Source organism: Phyllostomus hastatus, unplaced genomic scaffold (genome assembly GCF_019186645.2).
Source record: "Phyllostomus hastatus isolate PE091 unplaced genomic scaffold, TTU_PhHast_1.1 phas_scaffold_46, whole genome shotgun sequence".
In the NCBI taxonomy this organism is placed as follows: Eukaryota; Metazoa; Chordata; class Mammalia; order Chiroptera; family Phyllostomidae; genus Phyllostomus; species Phyllostomus hastatus.
Genome location: NW_025334032.1, coordinates 42,517,367 through 42,532,367, shown reverse-complemented (window position 1 = coordinate 42,532,367; position 15,001 = coordinate 42,517,367). Strand labels below are relative to the sequence as shown.

Genomic DNA, 15,001 nt, shown 5'->3' with positions numbered 1-15,001 from the left:
CAAGCCGGGTGGAGGGATACATACATTTTCGCTTCCAGGGAAGCTGTGTCCATTGTGACCTTGGTCCAGACCCAGATGGTGTCTGTTACTGAGTCATATTTTCTACACAATCCCCAAAACACCTTTGTATTTTGTGTAATTATTTCCCGGACAGTTTCCGCGCAGTCCAAGTCAGTGGGAAATACGCTCTCAAAGAAACCCATTCCTGATAGTTCTCTACCGGGCCCTGCCTGCTGACCGTGTAAACACACAAGTCACACCTGTGCCATGTGCGGAAGATGAAACAGAATTTGAACAACAGGCCTTTAAAAATCACCTAGACCTCTATGGAAAATGTTTCTGGGGGGGAAAAAAAAACTCAAAGTATTGTTACCTACAGTATTCTTATAATCTATGGTAAGCTGATAATTTACTTTTTATCTTTCCATCCATCCAGCTGTTCATCTAGCAAAAGATCATTTGCTCATAACATCTGAGGGGTTAAATATTAATGGCATTTCTGAAGCTTAGCCATTAGCCCCCTAAAATCACATGTATAACTACTGAAAAAGTAGTTGAACACTTCAAGGTATAACTGAATATAGTATATCAGATAGGGTAAGAAAAAGATGAATGGTAGAAGTACCTAAGTTTTAAATTAAAGTCAAACATTGAAAATGGATATAATACTTCTGGAATGATTCTGTGGATCAGGTGACTTTCGGTTGTACGGTCATTGATAAAAGAGTTCCTACTGTGTGGAGCTGTAGATGTCTTCCTATACCTACCGCAAGCGCAGGGTATCGGACAGAATTTCCTCCGCAGACACCTCGAACCCACCTGGCCAGACGTCCGTTAGTTCCACCAGGGGGACAGCTGTACGCCGGCTGCGTCTGCGTCCGGAGACGTGCTGCAGCCGGGCCTGTTTCCGCGCTCTGCCGCGTGCTCACGAGGGCTCCAGTGTTCCTGCGTGTGTGTGCATTCCTGCCTTTTGAAAGCTCGGAAGTGAACTTGATGGTCATCTACTCTTACGCCTATTTCCCCTCCCTTCCTTCTTTCTCTTTTCTATGCTTCTTCTCTAATGTTCCTGCAAACCCAGCAGGATTTTTTAAGGTGCCTGATGGCCAGTCTGGCACGTTGTAGATGTCTTGTGCAGGAGAGATCGTCAATAAATACTTGAACTTAGAACTAAAATTTGTAAATAAGATTTTTTTTTAAATTTGTAGTGCTGTCACTTAAAAATAAAACCACTGTTAATGACATTAAATAGGCATGTGAGAAATGGAGTTCTAGAAGGTAGGTATGCATTTTAAATCTATCTACAGTTCTTTTAGAACTGGCCAGTGGTATCGTTTTTCTATAGTGCACGGATAATGAAACTCCCCTTGGTTGTTTTTCTGTTTTAAGGTTTGTCAGTTAACAGATGAACAGATCCATCACCTGGTGAAAATGATACGTGACTTCAGCATTCTTTTTTACAGGGTAAGAGCAAATATTTTTCAGTTATGTAAAATGTCAGTTTTTTTCCCCCTTCAGTGACACCGAAAAGAGTAAAGGCAGTGTATAGCCATCTAGTGGTGAGAGTGTAGAAGTGCAATCACGGAGAGCGCCCAGTTAGGGGCCTGGTTGACATCTTGAGATGTAGGTCATGGGTCAGTCCAAACTTGTCTATTATTGCATTAAAGTATCTTTATGCTAAGTTGGGAGCAGCTCTGTTAGCCTTGACTTGACTGAATTTCTTTAAATAGAGCTCACTTGGTGTTTCACCACTACATTCAGTGTGGTTGAGATCATTTAGTTAACATTAAGTTTAGTGTCTTCATCTGTAAAATGGGACAATATTTATTACCACAAAGACTGTTTTGAGAATGAACTAAATACTGGCTGAACTATAAATTTCGCATTATATATATACACACATATATGTATATACACATACATGTATATGGATACATAGAGAGTTCAATAAACACATTTTATATTTTAACAAAGTATCGAAATATTTTTCTCTACAGCCTATTTTCTGTGTTCAAATTTTTATTTTCACTATGTTCAGAAAGGTATTGTGAAATTCGTCATTAGTTGGCCTGGCGTATTCATGAACCCCTCGCTTTACACATCTGCCTCCAGTATCTATGGCTACTTCAGTATTATGTGTGATGCGGACCCTGGCTTGTGGGGTCCACGTCATTATGGATGAAATAGGAGACAAATTCACACGGACTACGGAGTCCGGTGGAGGAAAAGGGACGGCATGGGCATGGCTTTTCTCTCAGGGGGAGCAGAAGCCTTGGCCCTCCCTCCAATGAGCTTTTATTGGCTTACTGGGCACACTACAGGAAGGTCCTCATTAACTATGCACAGGCTCGCTTTAGGTGGTTACCTTATACAGAAAACAAAGGAGAGGATGCTGGTAATCCCATCACAGAAGAGGGAGATTTGCAAATGAAAAGGCAAAAGTAGTTGAACCGGTTACACTCATCCTTGGAAGGTTCAGCATGGATTTTAGGAAGTTGCTTTGCATTAAATGCCCTCAATTCAGAGATTTAGCAAAAAGTAAGACTCCTAGCAGCCAAGGTGCATTGCAGGCCTGGTTCCCCACGGAAAAACCTATCCGTGGGCATAGGTCCTGTGCATCTCCCAGTGGGAGCTGGGCCCACGCCACGCAGAGCAGCCTCCCACAATGTGTGCTCAAGCATTCTCCTAAGGAAACATCATTATAGACAGCTACCTAGTTTCTGCTCAGATTAAGCCGGTATTTCTGTACTTTGCTTACATTAATGTAAGCTGTTTGCGTGATTTTTAGCTGATATATGCTGAGCCATATTTCCGAGCTTTCAAATTTTCACGCTGCTGACGTAAACCCAGAATATTCTTTTGTAGGAGCTGAAATGTATGTGAGCAGAATAAAACTGGGTCAGGGAATATCAAGTGCTTTTGAGATAGAACTTATACCAAAATGGAACATGTGCTTTGCTAGGATGGCATTTGAATTTTCGTCCTCTTTGTTAAGTAAATCTGCAAGACGAAAATCTAAAAAGTTTCCTTGATCAGGGCAACAAAGATAATCTTGTTCAGTTTTCTGTTGGCCGTTGAAATGAAGTGCAGCTCTATAGTGTTCTAAAAATAATCAGGTTTAAAGCTAACCTAGTCTTTTTCTTTTAAAAACACCATAAAAGCATGAAAGACCTATTAAATTATAGAACTCATATCCCATGTAGATAAGAAGGTAAAACTTTTCAAAGAACACTTTTTGAATACTAACAAGTAATAAAATAATGACTTAATTATTTCACGCAAGTCTTATTTGACAAATGTTGCTGAATCTTGTTAATACCCTTTTCTCAGGTGAAAGAAGAGATTATATGGACATAGGTACAATAATTTTTTTTATTTATTTTTTTAAGATTTTACTTATTTATTTTTAGAGAGGGAAGGGAGGGGGAGAGAGAGAGAGAGAGAGAGAGAGAGAGAAAAACATCAATGTGCAGTTGCTGGGGGTCATGGCCTGCAACCCAGGCATGTGCCCTCACTGGGAATCAAATCTGTGATGCTTTGGTTCGCAGCCCGCGCTCAGTCCACTGAGCTACGCCAGCCAGGGCTTGTACAAAAATTTTTAAAGAATTATTTTCAGAAATGACTTTCAAGAACTTACCTTTGGCTCCTGAGCAACCCTGTTTTATAGATAGCATTACAATGTTGTTTGTTTGTTTGTTTGTTTTTAGTGCCATAAAGCAGGATCTGCTGTTTCCAAACACTATAAGGTTTACAAGCGTCCTGACTGCGGTCGGTGCCGCTGCAGAATAACTGTGTGTCGCTTAGGGGACAATCACAGAATGACGTACTTCTGTCCGCGCTGTCAGAAAGAAGATCCACAGCAAGTTGACATACGGTGAGATGTGTAATTGTCAGGCATACTGGTTGTCCCAACTCGCTGACTCAATGGCCATTCATAAGAAAACATAACTGAATATCTGTCAGGCTATTAAGAAGAAGGCAGAACTGAAGTGTTTGCACCCTTGGAAGGAAATAGTGAAAGCCATCGTCAAAGAACTAGAATGAGCCAAAAGTCATTCTTTGGATCACTTGTGAATTCAGTAGGTGATCTCTAGCTCAGATGGTAACACCCAGCCTCTGGCTTTAATGTGTTTGTAAAGCGGTTGCGAGGAGGTGTAGGTGTACGGTAACTGGAGACACGTGCCGGCAGACCTGGGCTGTGGAATAAATAACAGGAGCACCACCGCTATGCGGGCGGGGCACCATCACGGAGCAGCTAGCTGACATGGCGCTGTGTAGGCACTGGGGAGAGATTCTGGAGGCACGTGATGGAAACGTAAATCTTTGCTCATGTTCCTGTCCATGCTCGAATTCCCACGTGCCTCCTTCTCTCCCCTGATTTGGCTGAATCAAGATATTGTAGCTTTGCTTTGGGAACAGTACCCCTTAGTTAAAACATTATTTGAGACATGCTTCCTAGTAATCAGGTCCGATATTTGTAGTTGGTTTAAAAAAATAACACAACCACAACTCTTTGAATAAAATCTTTGATTAGGTATTTCTGTCTTTTTTTTTTTTAAAGATTTTATTTATTTATTTTTAGAGAGGGAAGGAAGGGAGAAAGAAAGAGAGAGAAACATCAATGTGCGGTTGCTGGGGGTCATGGCCTGCAACCAAGGCATGTACCCTGACTGGGAATAGAACCTGTGACACTTTGGTTCGCAGCCCATGCTCAATCCACTGAGCTACGCCAGCCAGGGCAGTATTTCTGTCTTGAATGGCCATCAGCAAGGCCCAAGTGAAACCATTCTGTTGAGATAGTTCGAACTTGTGTGCAAGAATAAACATGTAGCGTTTGGATGTACGCGTGGGGTTCTGCGGTAGTTTCTAAAATACTGAGAATGTACAAGAACAAGGCAATAGCCACAGTGCCAGTGGTTCGCTGTCAACATTCTCTGCAGCAAGCTGCCGGCTAGAAGCACTGCCCTCAGCCAGACGCCCAGCAGCCGGGACAGTCTTGTGGACCAGGTGGCCGGGAGGTGTGAGGAGTACTGGGCGTGTGTGGCTTGCACGCTCATCAACACGCCTACTTCCAAGGCCTGCGACGCTTGCCTGACGGCCAGGCCTCCCGGTAAGACTGGGTCTGTGCTTGGGGCTCATTCCTTTCCAAAGAGGTTTAATTCTTCTACCAAGTCTGGTATGTTCCTTGCTCTGTCTCCATGCCTCCTCACTAAGGGAAACGCTTTCTTTCTGAAAGATTTACTGGAGTTGCCGGCTTCTGCGTGTAAACCGTGCTAATGTGCTGTTGAGAGGGAGGAAAACACGCTTGAGCTAAAGAAGTGTGCGCCTCTGGTAGCTCAGAAAACTGCCATGATCACATCTGTTCTCCACTGCTGCTGATGAATTATTCAATAAAGCCTCGCCTTATGCAGATTTCAGCAACTTGCGGGTTTGTTATTCAGCCCGAGTGTTTCATAAATTGAAAGGGAGGATTTCTGTGAGAATGTCTCTGCAGGTGGAATAGAAAAAGGCGGAATTTTTTCCCTCTTCTGTATCCTCCCTACCCCTTGTTATTACAATCTTGACTCAGACAATTGTACTGATTTCATTGAAATCCTTCAAAATAACTCTCTGTCGCTCCCAGTTTCCTGTGTTCAGAGAGAGTAAAGCCCGCGGAGGGGACCTGTGATTAGGAACCATCTTATTGATGCGGCGTCTGTTGTGTTCTCGGAGCGTTCCTTCTCTCTCCAATTAGAGATGAGCCCGTTCGCCCTTGACTTCTGGGCCCCCGCATGGCGTTGGCTGTCGCGTTGTGTTTCGTCCTGCGGGCCGGGAAGGGACAGCACCGAGGGGACCCGTCTCCTGTCTCTCCCTCTAGGCGTCCTCCCGCCAGAGAGGCATTGGAAAACCCCGCTCCCGGGTTCCCACGTTTACCCCCATGTCCTGAAATGCCTGTGCACACGTGGCTGTTTTCTTGTTGTTTCATTTCTCTGAATAAGACACATCACTCTTACCTATAACCCAGGTCGTACTGTAGTAAGGATTCTGCAATCCCGGAATGCTTCACGGAAACATTCATCTTTGCTTATTTTTTGTGAGCTTTTTCTCTCTTTGTGTGGTCACTGAAAGAAACCTTCCTGACCATCTCGCTGCTGGACTCTGCCCGCGGGTCTAAAGCTTTTAGCGAAGTCACCTCCTGGATGCTGCTTTCACACTGTGCCCGGCAGTCACCGGCGGGAGACCCGAATCACCCTGAAATGCTCCAGGAGGACACGGAGCCGGGTGAATCTCGGGAAAAGCCAACCCTGAGTCCACGTGGGGGAACCGCCGTGCTGCGTGCCTCCTTCCCGAGCCAGGAGGCGCGTCGGGAACTGCTCAGGCCGACTCCCGGTTATTAGTCCTGCAGATCCGTTCACGGCAATGAGCAGACTACATAGTTGAACCAGACGAAAAGATGTTTCAAATACTGTTACGTTTATACCCCAGAGTGACTTATCTCTCCTTCCAGATTCGATACTCAAGAAGGAGGAAAATCCGGCCCTTAACCACTTGGTGAAGTACCCGTGCAACAGCTTTGGGAAACCCGGTGCCCAAGTGAAGATCAACAGGAAAACTGCATTTGGAACTACAACCCTGGTCCTGACTGATGTCGGCAGTAAATCCAGCCCCGTGGAACGAAGAAGCAGCCCACGCCAGGCACCCAGTGGGGAGTTGCGGAACTCGGCTCCCACTGACGTGTGTGTCGGTGGCACACCCGCCCCTTCCGAGGAGAGAGCCCACGGCGCGGCTCACCGCCCCAGCACGGGAGTTGCACCCTCCACTGCCCGCTCGCGGTCTGAATCACCCAGGCCAGCGTGTAAGAAACCGAGGACGACCGCCCGCCCAGCGCCGAGTCTCGACAGCCGCAGCCCCGGACTTCCCGACAGGTACGGCGCTTCTCAGCGTGGTCTCTGCGGCGTTGGTGGGAAGGCCCAAGGGGGCAGAAGAGCCCTCCCCGGCCGAGGCGGTCGCGTTGGTGGCGGTCACGTGAGCAAACCCGAGAGACCGTGACGGTCCGGTGCTTCTCGCTTCTCCAGCTTGTCATGCAAGAGCAGGGAGGAGATGGAGAAAGTTGTTCTTTCCGGACGATAGCTGTGCACATGCCCAGCACAGGACATTCAGACAGTGTAAAGAAAAGTGTTTGAGTCGCCCATAATCGTACCGGTTATCCATCACCACTGTCACCATTTTCTTGGTATTTTTTTAAATCTCCTTCCAATGAAAGATGGTTTTTCTAAAAGGGGCACTATCATTTACAATAGTTTAGTAAGTGTCTTCTGTTCCAAAGAGAGGGGTCTGAGGTTCTTTTAGGGACATTTCTGCTAAAGAAAGTGGCTGTATCTCAAGTAGCCATGTGGGGTGGTGTTTTTTTGTTTGTTTGTTTGTTTCAACCCAAAAGGCCCAAGGAGCATGGGCATCTGAAAGTAGGGACCTGTGCTTCCCGTGAGTAAACACAGCCCGAGCAGATCCGCGTCATGAGGCTACCAGCTCGTCTAGAAGGCCCCAGCTGCTGTCACCGAGATACGGAACATTTAACTATAAAGTCATCTCTCGTTCCGTGATGATGATTGGCAGCTGCCCACACTGCCTGTCTGCACTCCTTCCCTGTCGACACTGCTTCTGAGTCTACACTCCTCCCTGCCTTGTTCAGTCCTTGACCTGGGCCCCCCGCCCCCGCTGTCCCAGCTGTCCCAGCCTGCTGGTGGCCCCCTCCGGAGAGACACCCCTCCACCATTTTCTTTTCCAAGCTCTTTGTGGAGGGCCCCTCCCGTCAGAAACAGGGCGCTGTGTACTCAGCATTTTTAAGTGAAGTGGAGGTGGAGAGTCCTCTCCCCGTGCGTCCCGGCTTACCTGTGGGGAGCGAGCCGGGAGACTTAGTGAGTGGGATCTGAAGTGATCTCGGGGGCAGGGGATGCAGTTCCCCCTCCCAACTCTAAATTCACTGTCAGCTAATCCTGAGGATTTACCCTTGGCTGATTTTTAAATTTTATCTTGTGTATAATCATTTATAACAACTGGTTTAACTTTAGTCCACGATACTCTCAAACGATAGACATTTGAGTCAAAGCAAGGGGCCAAACCCTGACCGGGTCGGTCAGGGCGCCACCTTCTCCTTCCGACCCAAATTAATGTCTCACGATGAGCATTTTCAGCGGAAAGCAGGAGATGTGATCATTTAAAAACAGTGTGGCATTTGCTGTGCCCAGATGAAATATCTCAGCTTATTTTGATTTCCTTAGTGCTTCGGAGGATATCTCACACAATTTAACTAATGAAATAGGGATTTAAAAAAATATAAAAAAGACATTCATGTGACCTTAAATTTGAACTATTCCTTCACAAGCTGTTGGTAACAGGGTTGCATGGTGAGTCACGGGACAGGCATGACTCGGGAAGCGGCGGCCCCTGCGTGGGGGCGGTGGAGGGCGCCCAGGACTGAGCCTCTGGAACCGGTCAAGGTCAACAAGCGAAATAAACGTCAAGGGATGAAATACACTTACCCAGCCGCCCTTCCGCACCCGGCCACTTCGCCAGGAATAAATCGCAAATTACTGTCATTTCTTTCATTTTTCTCCCTGTCTGGCAGCCACGGCGCTCATCTTGGGGACAGGATGCCCAGCGGAAGCTCACCACGTAATACCATTACAGTCGGTGGGCCACTCAGAGACTTGGTCGCCGGCTCAGTCTTTCTTTAATAATTACAGGGCCATTAATTTGCCTTTAGTACTTTTAATTTACTGATCCCATCAACACACGGCGATGAGGCATATTTTCGGAGTGATCTTTACATACACTTGAATTTTATCCAGCTGCTGGGTTATCAGTTAGATGGTTGAACCCGTTTTTAAGCAGCAAAGAATAGATGCTAGGTACAGTTTTAAGTCTTTGCTCCCCTTGTTGTAAATACAGAGCACAACACGGAAATGCGTTTTTCAGAGCACACAGGTGTTTCAGGTTCAACTTTTCCCCCCGGGCAGATGCTAAGACTCTCGTAGATGTGTCAGACGGATCCGCCCACTCCTCTCGCGTCTGCCGCTGCCAGGGTTGCTTACCCAGGTCCCGCCTGTACTCACCAGGGACGCGCTGATGCTGTAGCTGTTCCGGGTCACCTTTGAGAGCTGTCAGTCCCCGAGGGTTTCAGGGCCACCCGGGTCCATCTAGGATGAGGCATTAATCTCTGGTGGTTTGTTTTAGTTCCTGTAACACCGCTCAACCACAGCATTTACAACCCATGAGACTGATGCATGAAAAAAAAATGTGGACAATGTAAAATCAGTTAAACCATGATAAATGGATCACTGAAAAAATAATATTCATTTTAAAATTACAAACCTGGAATTGATAATGTCCTTCTTCATAATAATAGTTTTAATCTGATCTGTTACTTGTTTATTTAGTAATCAGTAAGTAGTTATTAGAATCTCTTGAGTACCAAGCATTGCTCTAGGTTATTTTTTTTTTTAATTTTTAAAGGTTTTATTTATTTATTTTTAGAGATGGGAAGGAAGGGAGAAAGAGGGAGAGAAACATCAATGTGTGGTTGCCTCTCGTGCACCCCCTACTGGGGACCTGGCCTGCAAACCAGGCACGTGCCCTGACTGGGGATCGAATCAGCGACCCTTTGGTTCGCAGGCCGGCGCTCAGTCTGCTGAGCCGCACCAGCCGGGGGTTGCTGTGGGTTCTAACGACCTCTAGCCAAGCAAACGACTACAGCAGCAGTGCTGAACCCAGCCCACCACCTGTTCCTGCAAATAAAATTTTTTTGGAACAAACCCCATTCCCCTTGGCTGCCTTCTTTTCTGTGGCTGCAACACCACAAGCCATGGGACCCACCAACCTAAAGTCCGTGTTATCTGAAAAGATGGGACCCCCCTGATCTGTAATGGTCTATGCTAATAGACCATTTATAATCCTTGCTATCAAAGTAAGAGTTTGCCTAAGTAAACGCTGTGCTGACGTTTGGAAATTTTTAAAATAATGATTGAAACAAGGAGGGACCAAGATGTCCTCAAATGAATCAGAACATTTAACTGTCTTGGATAATGCTCCCTCGCACAGCATGAAGATTGGCTGTGCATCCTGGGAGCCCACGTGATCGCTCTGCCTGGGCTCCGGGGAGCGGCGGGCACTCCTGCAGGTCTGGGGGCTGCCCTCTGACCCTGCTGCTTCCCCTCGGTGGACCACACTCTGACCCAAGGATCAGACAGTATGCGGCTGGGGCTGGTTTTTCCTCCCTAACTCTACCCCGAGGAAGGGGCGGAGCGGGACGCAGAGGGGACAAACCCAGAGGAGACACGGGGGGCCTTTCCTTTTCGCCTTCAGCCTCTCTTCCGTCTGCCCGGACCCCGGAGGGCTCTCGGTTGGAGCAAATGCATCAGAAAATGTGTCACAACTTGTTATCTCGGACAACCACCTTCAAAAGATCAGATAAAACTGTTCTTCCATGTGCCCTTTTTTAAAAGGACAGCACCATTTCATTCCTTGCTGTTAGTGTTTTAACCTCTTTTTTTTTTTCCTCCTTAAAGACAAATTTAAAAGCTCTGTTGATGACCCACTGGCTCCAGTTTTGAAATCTCTTGACTTCTCTATAGCCACAAAGACCATCCAGATATTTAGCTTCTCTTGAAGTTCAAGTTTGAATATCCCCTGTCTTCAGGGGGTTGGGTGGTCCCATGGAGGGGGTGGTGGAGAAGAAGAGTGTGTTGCCCTTCAGCTCCCTTCTTTCTGGCTGGCATTACTTGGGACTCTAAAACACAAGCCTCTCTTCCCCACCCTGAAAAACTTACCAACACACCAGCTGTGGCAGAATATTCCCAGTCACGACTTCCTCGGCGATTAGCATCTTTTCAATTACGACGGGCTCTTCCAAAGTCGAGGACATCTAGTTTAAGAATCAAAGAAAGGGGAACTAACTACTTTTGATTCAGAAGTATTTTTAAAAAATTATTTAAGAACGCTATTTTGTTCCTGACAAATTAATTGAGACAATGAGAAGGGATGCGCCTTTTTGCCATTAAAAAGTTACGAAATAGGGACATTAAAGACTGCTGGTTTTAATTCATGTGAGCGCTTTCTCTTTTCAGCTATTCATTAAATAGACTCTTATAAGGGCATTATGAAAAATATGCAACAGATTTTAAAAGGTTAAAAATAATCGTGGGGCTTCTTTTCAAAGAGCAGGTTTGCTCACACAGCTGCAGGGCGGGGCCTCTGGCCTTGGCCCCCCTGTGCAGAAGAGCCTGCAGGTGCCCTTGATCCTGGTTGGGGTCGGGAGGAGCATCGAGGAAGCTCCCGATTTGCTTCACGTTATACTCGGTTCCGCTCCTCCAGTGTCCCTCTTCCTTGCGAAAACAGGACTGCAACAATTACAGTCGCTTGATCAAAGGAAAGCATGCACAGTTGTTTGCAGGGCAGAGAGTAGAAAGCGTGACTTCTCTGACCTTGTCAGAGCCATCGCTGAGGGTTCGCCACCAATGAGGAAACAAAGACTGTGAGGCTAGTTACCGTGTGGGTGGAGGGGGCCAGCTGGCCTTGAGAACATTTTAGAGGGAATAAAAGTCAGCACACCGATGCTGGGTAAGAGAAGGACCAGTGATCACAAAGGGAAACTTACGAAGTTGCACGTGCTGCATGCATAATTCAGCTGTGTTTTCATGCTCGGCAAATTTAAACGACATCCTTCAGGTCTACAGATGGCCTGGGAAGCAAATGGGTCTTACCTGGGAAAATGAAGAATTAAGACTTAGCAGTTTGTGTAGTTACCTAGACTTGACCGTGGTCCACTTTCATTGCATGGGCAGGATTCTAACCCAGGGTGAGGAATCACCTTAACTTTGTTACGCTGCAGTTACTTTGTAACCTGTCGTTGCAGTGGACTTCAGACCAGCAGGACAGACGACGCCCGCATTCCTCGCTGCGGTCAGCACCGCCGCCCCTGCGTCCTCCGCGTGGTGAGGAAGGGTGGCGAGAACAAGGGCAGATGCTTCTATGCGTGTCCTCTGCCTGGGGGAGCGCAGTGCGGATTCTTTGAAGTAAGTGTAAGATGCATCGAGCTTGCCACAATGTAGTTGAATACTTAGGTTATGAAAATGTAAAAAACAGAAATCCTTTTCCCCTTTTCCCTTTAAGTTTTAAATAGCCATTCAATCGAAAGCCTGAATGCTGAATGAAGCTAAAATTCAAGGAGGTTTATCCAGAAAAATGAATCAAATAGCAGCTGTTGTATCAGGAGAGTGTCTCATACTTGTAACCATGGTATGGAAGTGTAGCCCTTGGCTTACAAAGATAGCAAGTCACTGAGTACATTTTCCAGGTGGCTACATCATTGAAGAGATTGATTTGCTCTTCCTCAGTTCTGGGTGTGACTCTCGTGAGTAGAGATACGTGTTTCTCAACTGCTTCATTGGGTGTATAACCAAAAAAAAAAAAAAAGGAAATTCGGATCTGATTCGGTGCTGGAGCAAAGTTTTCTCGTTGGCCTTATCAGGAGGGAAAATCTGGCTTCAATGGGGCATCTTCGCAGGGAAAGTTTGATAATGATTTCAGATCTCAACCCCTGCACACAAGGGACTCCATCCTACTCCACGGATTGCCTTCTCGGGGAGCTTTTGCAGATGCAATGGAGAAAATGTTATTAGCAACATTAATACCATCCCAGCCTGCTTTTTACCTGTCTTGAGGCCAAAATCAGTCAGAGCAAGACAGTAGAATCTGCCTAAGTGAGTCTGAGCGACTGTGTATTGGATCCCTTCTTTTCATAAGGGTCTGAGGACGTTTGGTGTTAGCACCACGAGAGTACTTCTCTCTGAGTGGTTGCCACTAAAACAGACCTGTGGCAGGAACATTGGTGTTTGCTTTACAGTGAGACACAGGGACGCTCAGAGTTATTACGGCCACATGCTGTGTGACTCCAGCAAAGCTGTAAGAGATGCTTCTTGTAGGGTCTGAGCTTTTTATTTTTTTTTAATTTTTTTAAGATTTTATTTATTTATTTTTAGAGAGGGAAGGGAGGGAGATAGAGAAAGAAATATCAGTGTACGGTTGCTAAGGGTTATGGCCTGCAACCCAGGCATGTACCCTGGCTGGAAATCAAACCTGGGACACTTTGGTTCCCAGCCCGCGCTCAATCCACTGAGCTACGCCAGCCAGGGCTGGGTCTGAGCTTTTTAAAGCGTAAGGGCTGATGACCGGTACCGATGTTATGGCGGCAGATTGACAGTGATGGGGATGGAGACAGGGTGGTGCCCTAACCAGAGGTGCCCAGGCGCAGCCCCGCTTTGCTCCCGCCGCCGTCTGAACTCTCGACTTTTCTGTCTGTCCCGCAGTGGGCAGACCTGTCCTTCCCCTTCTGCAGACACGGCAAGCGCTGCGTCCTGAGAACGGTGTTGAAGATTGGGCCGAATAATGGGAAGACTTTCTTTGCATGCCCCCTGGGTAAGGAGAACCAGTGCAGTTTTTTCCAGTGGGCAGAAAATGGACCGGGGATGAACACTTCTCCAGGATGCTAATCTTTTCTCCTCCTGTGGAGCATCTAACGTTTAATCTCTTCAAACTACGTGTTTCGTCCCCTTTTATTTAGTGGAAAGGTTGTAGAACATCTATGGTGCTTTGTCAAGTTATTGCAGTGTTGGAAAACTGTTGTTTTTTTTTAATGTATGCCACCTTTCTATTCTATGGGTTTTTTAAATTTACCTTGATGAATGCTATTTGTGTTTTATCATATCTTTAGTATATTACACTTAGTGTGTACGTTTAATGTATTTATTAATGACAATAAAATATTTTTAGTATGCACTTGGTCTCTTATAACTTCTCTGGGGAAGAAATTATTTCTTTTAGGGGAGGATTATGCAGTACAATAAAATAATAAGCTATTCTGTTTGAAGTGAATAATTTTCTCAGGTGTTGCCACTACTCATAATATGTGATTAAAGGTATTTTCTGTTTTCTTAAATAAAATCTAAGAAGTAAGATCTCCTTAATGGAAAAGAATATTTGCTTCACTTTATTGAGCAAGCATCAGTTTCCTGTGGCATGCTGGAGGTATGCCCAACACTTGTATTATCTCAAATGCATTTCCATGGAAATCTGTGGTGACTCAGAATATAAAAGTAACATTTAAGAATAGGAATTAGGAGTGGGTGGGGTGGGGGGAAGTGGTGGTGGGAAAATGGAGCCAGCTGTATTCAACTACTAATCAAAATGATAAAAAAAACAGACATTGTCAGTATATCTTTGGAAGAGAAGTCAATTTAAATTTTTCTGATCTTGATTTTAATATCTATTAATGTTTAAAAAATAAGTCAACTTCAAAAGCTCAATAATGTGCTGTATTTTATTTCTAGTTTTAACTTCTTTTTTTCTTTCATATTTAGTTCAGGTAACTATATGATTATTTTGCAAAAGAAAAGAACCTTTACCTTAAGGTATTTCTGTATATTTGTGGGAAATTCTGTTCAGAGTGCTTGGATCTATTGAAAAGAAAAGAAAAGAAAAGAAAAGAAGGAAGGAAGGAAGGAAGGGAGAGGGAGAAAGAAACGAAAGAAAGAAAGAAAAAGAAAGAAGAGAAAAGAGAGAGAAAGAAAGAAAGAAAGAAAGAAAGAGAAAGAAGGAAAGAAAAAAGAGACATGGAAGCTGGCTTGAATCCCTTTCCATCCTGTCACTGCACAGAGCTCTAGAAACCCGCAGCAGGTGAGGTTACCAGCCAGGCCAGGGCCTGTGTCCTAGTCTCCCACGAGCTCGCACTCCACCCTGAAGAGACGGTTAGAACCAGCCTGAGGTCAGCGATCTCAGGCCTGCGAGCTCCACAGGGCCGTGACTCTGCAGGGCAGAACAGGGACCAGACTGGACCCTTGACGATCTCAGTGACATGAGGTGACATTCACCGTGTGATTTCAGAAGGAAACTGCAAATTAATTGTGACAGGGAGGGGAAAGGCCTGTTGCCTGTCAGGCTGTCATAAATGCCAGTCTCCAAAAATAAGCAA

At 45.7% G+C, this 15,001-nt stretch overlaps 1 protein-coding gene across 2 annotated transcripts in view; it reads left to right on the top strand.

Moving 5' to 3' along the window:
• Positions 1-13,666, top strand: part of NEIL3 (nei like DNA glycosylase 3) — a 38,855-nt gene extending 25,189 nt beyond the window's left edge. For both annotated transcript variants that reach the window (XM_045821686.1, XM_045821687.1), the window contains 6 exons: positions 1,387-1,461; positions 3,705-3,871; positions 4,938-5,107; positions 6,485-6,902; positions 11,888-12,047; positions 13,341-13,666. In XM_045821686.1, coding sequence (XP_045677642.1) covers positions 1,387-1,461; positions 3,705-3,871; positions 4,938-5,107; positions 6,485-6,902; positions 11,888-12,047; positions 13,341-13,523 — 1,173 coding nt within the window. In that variant the 3' untranslated portion in view covers positions 13,524-13,666. The remainder of the gene's footprint in view (positions 1-1,386; positions 1,462-3,704; positions 3,872-4,937; positions 5,108-6,484; positions 6,903-11,887; positions 12,048-13,340) is intronic.
• Positions 13,667-15,001: the final 1,335 nt, after the last annotated feature.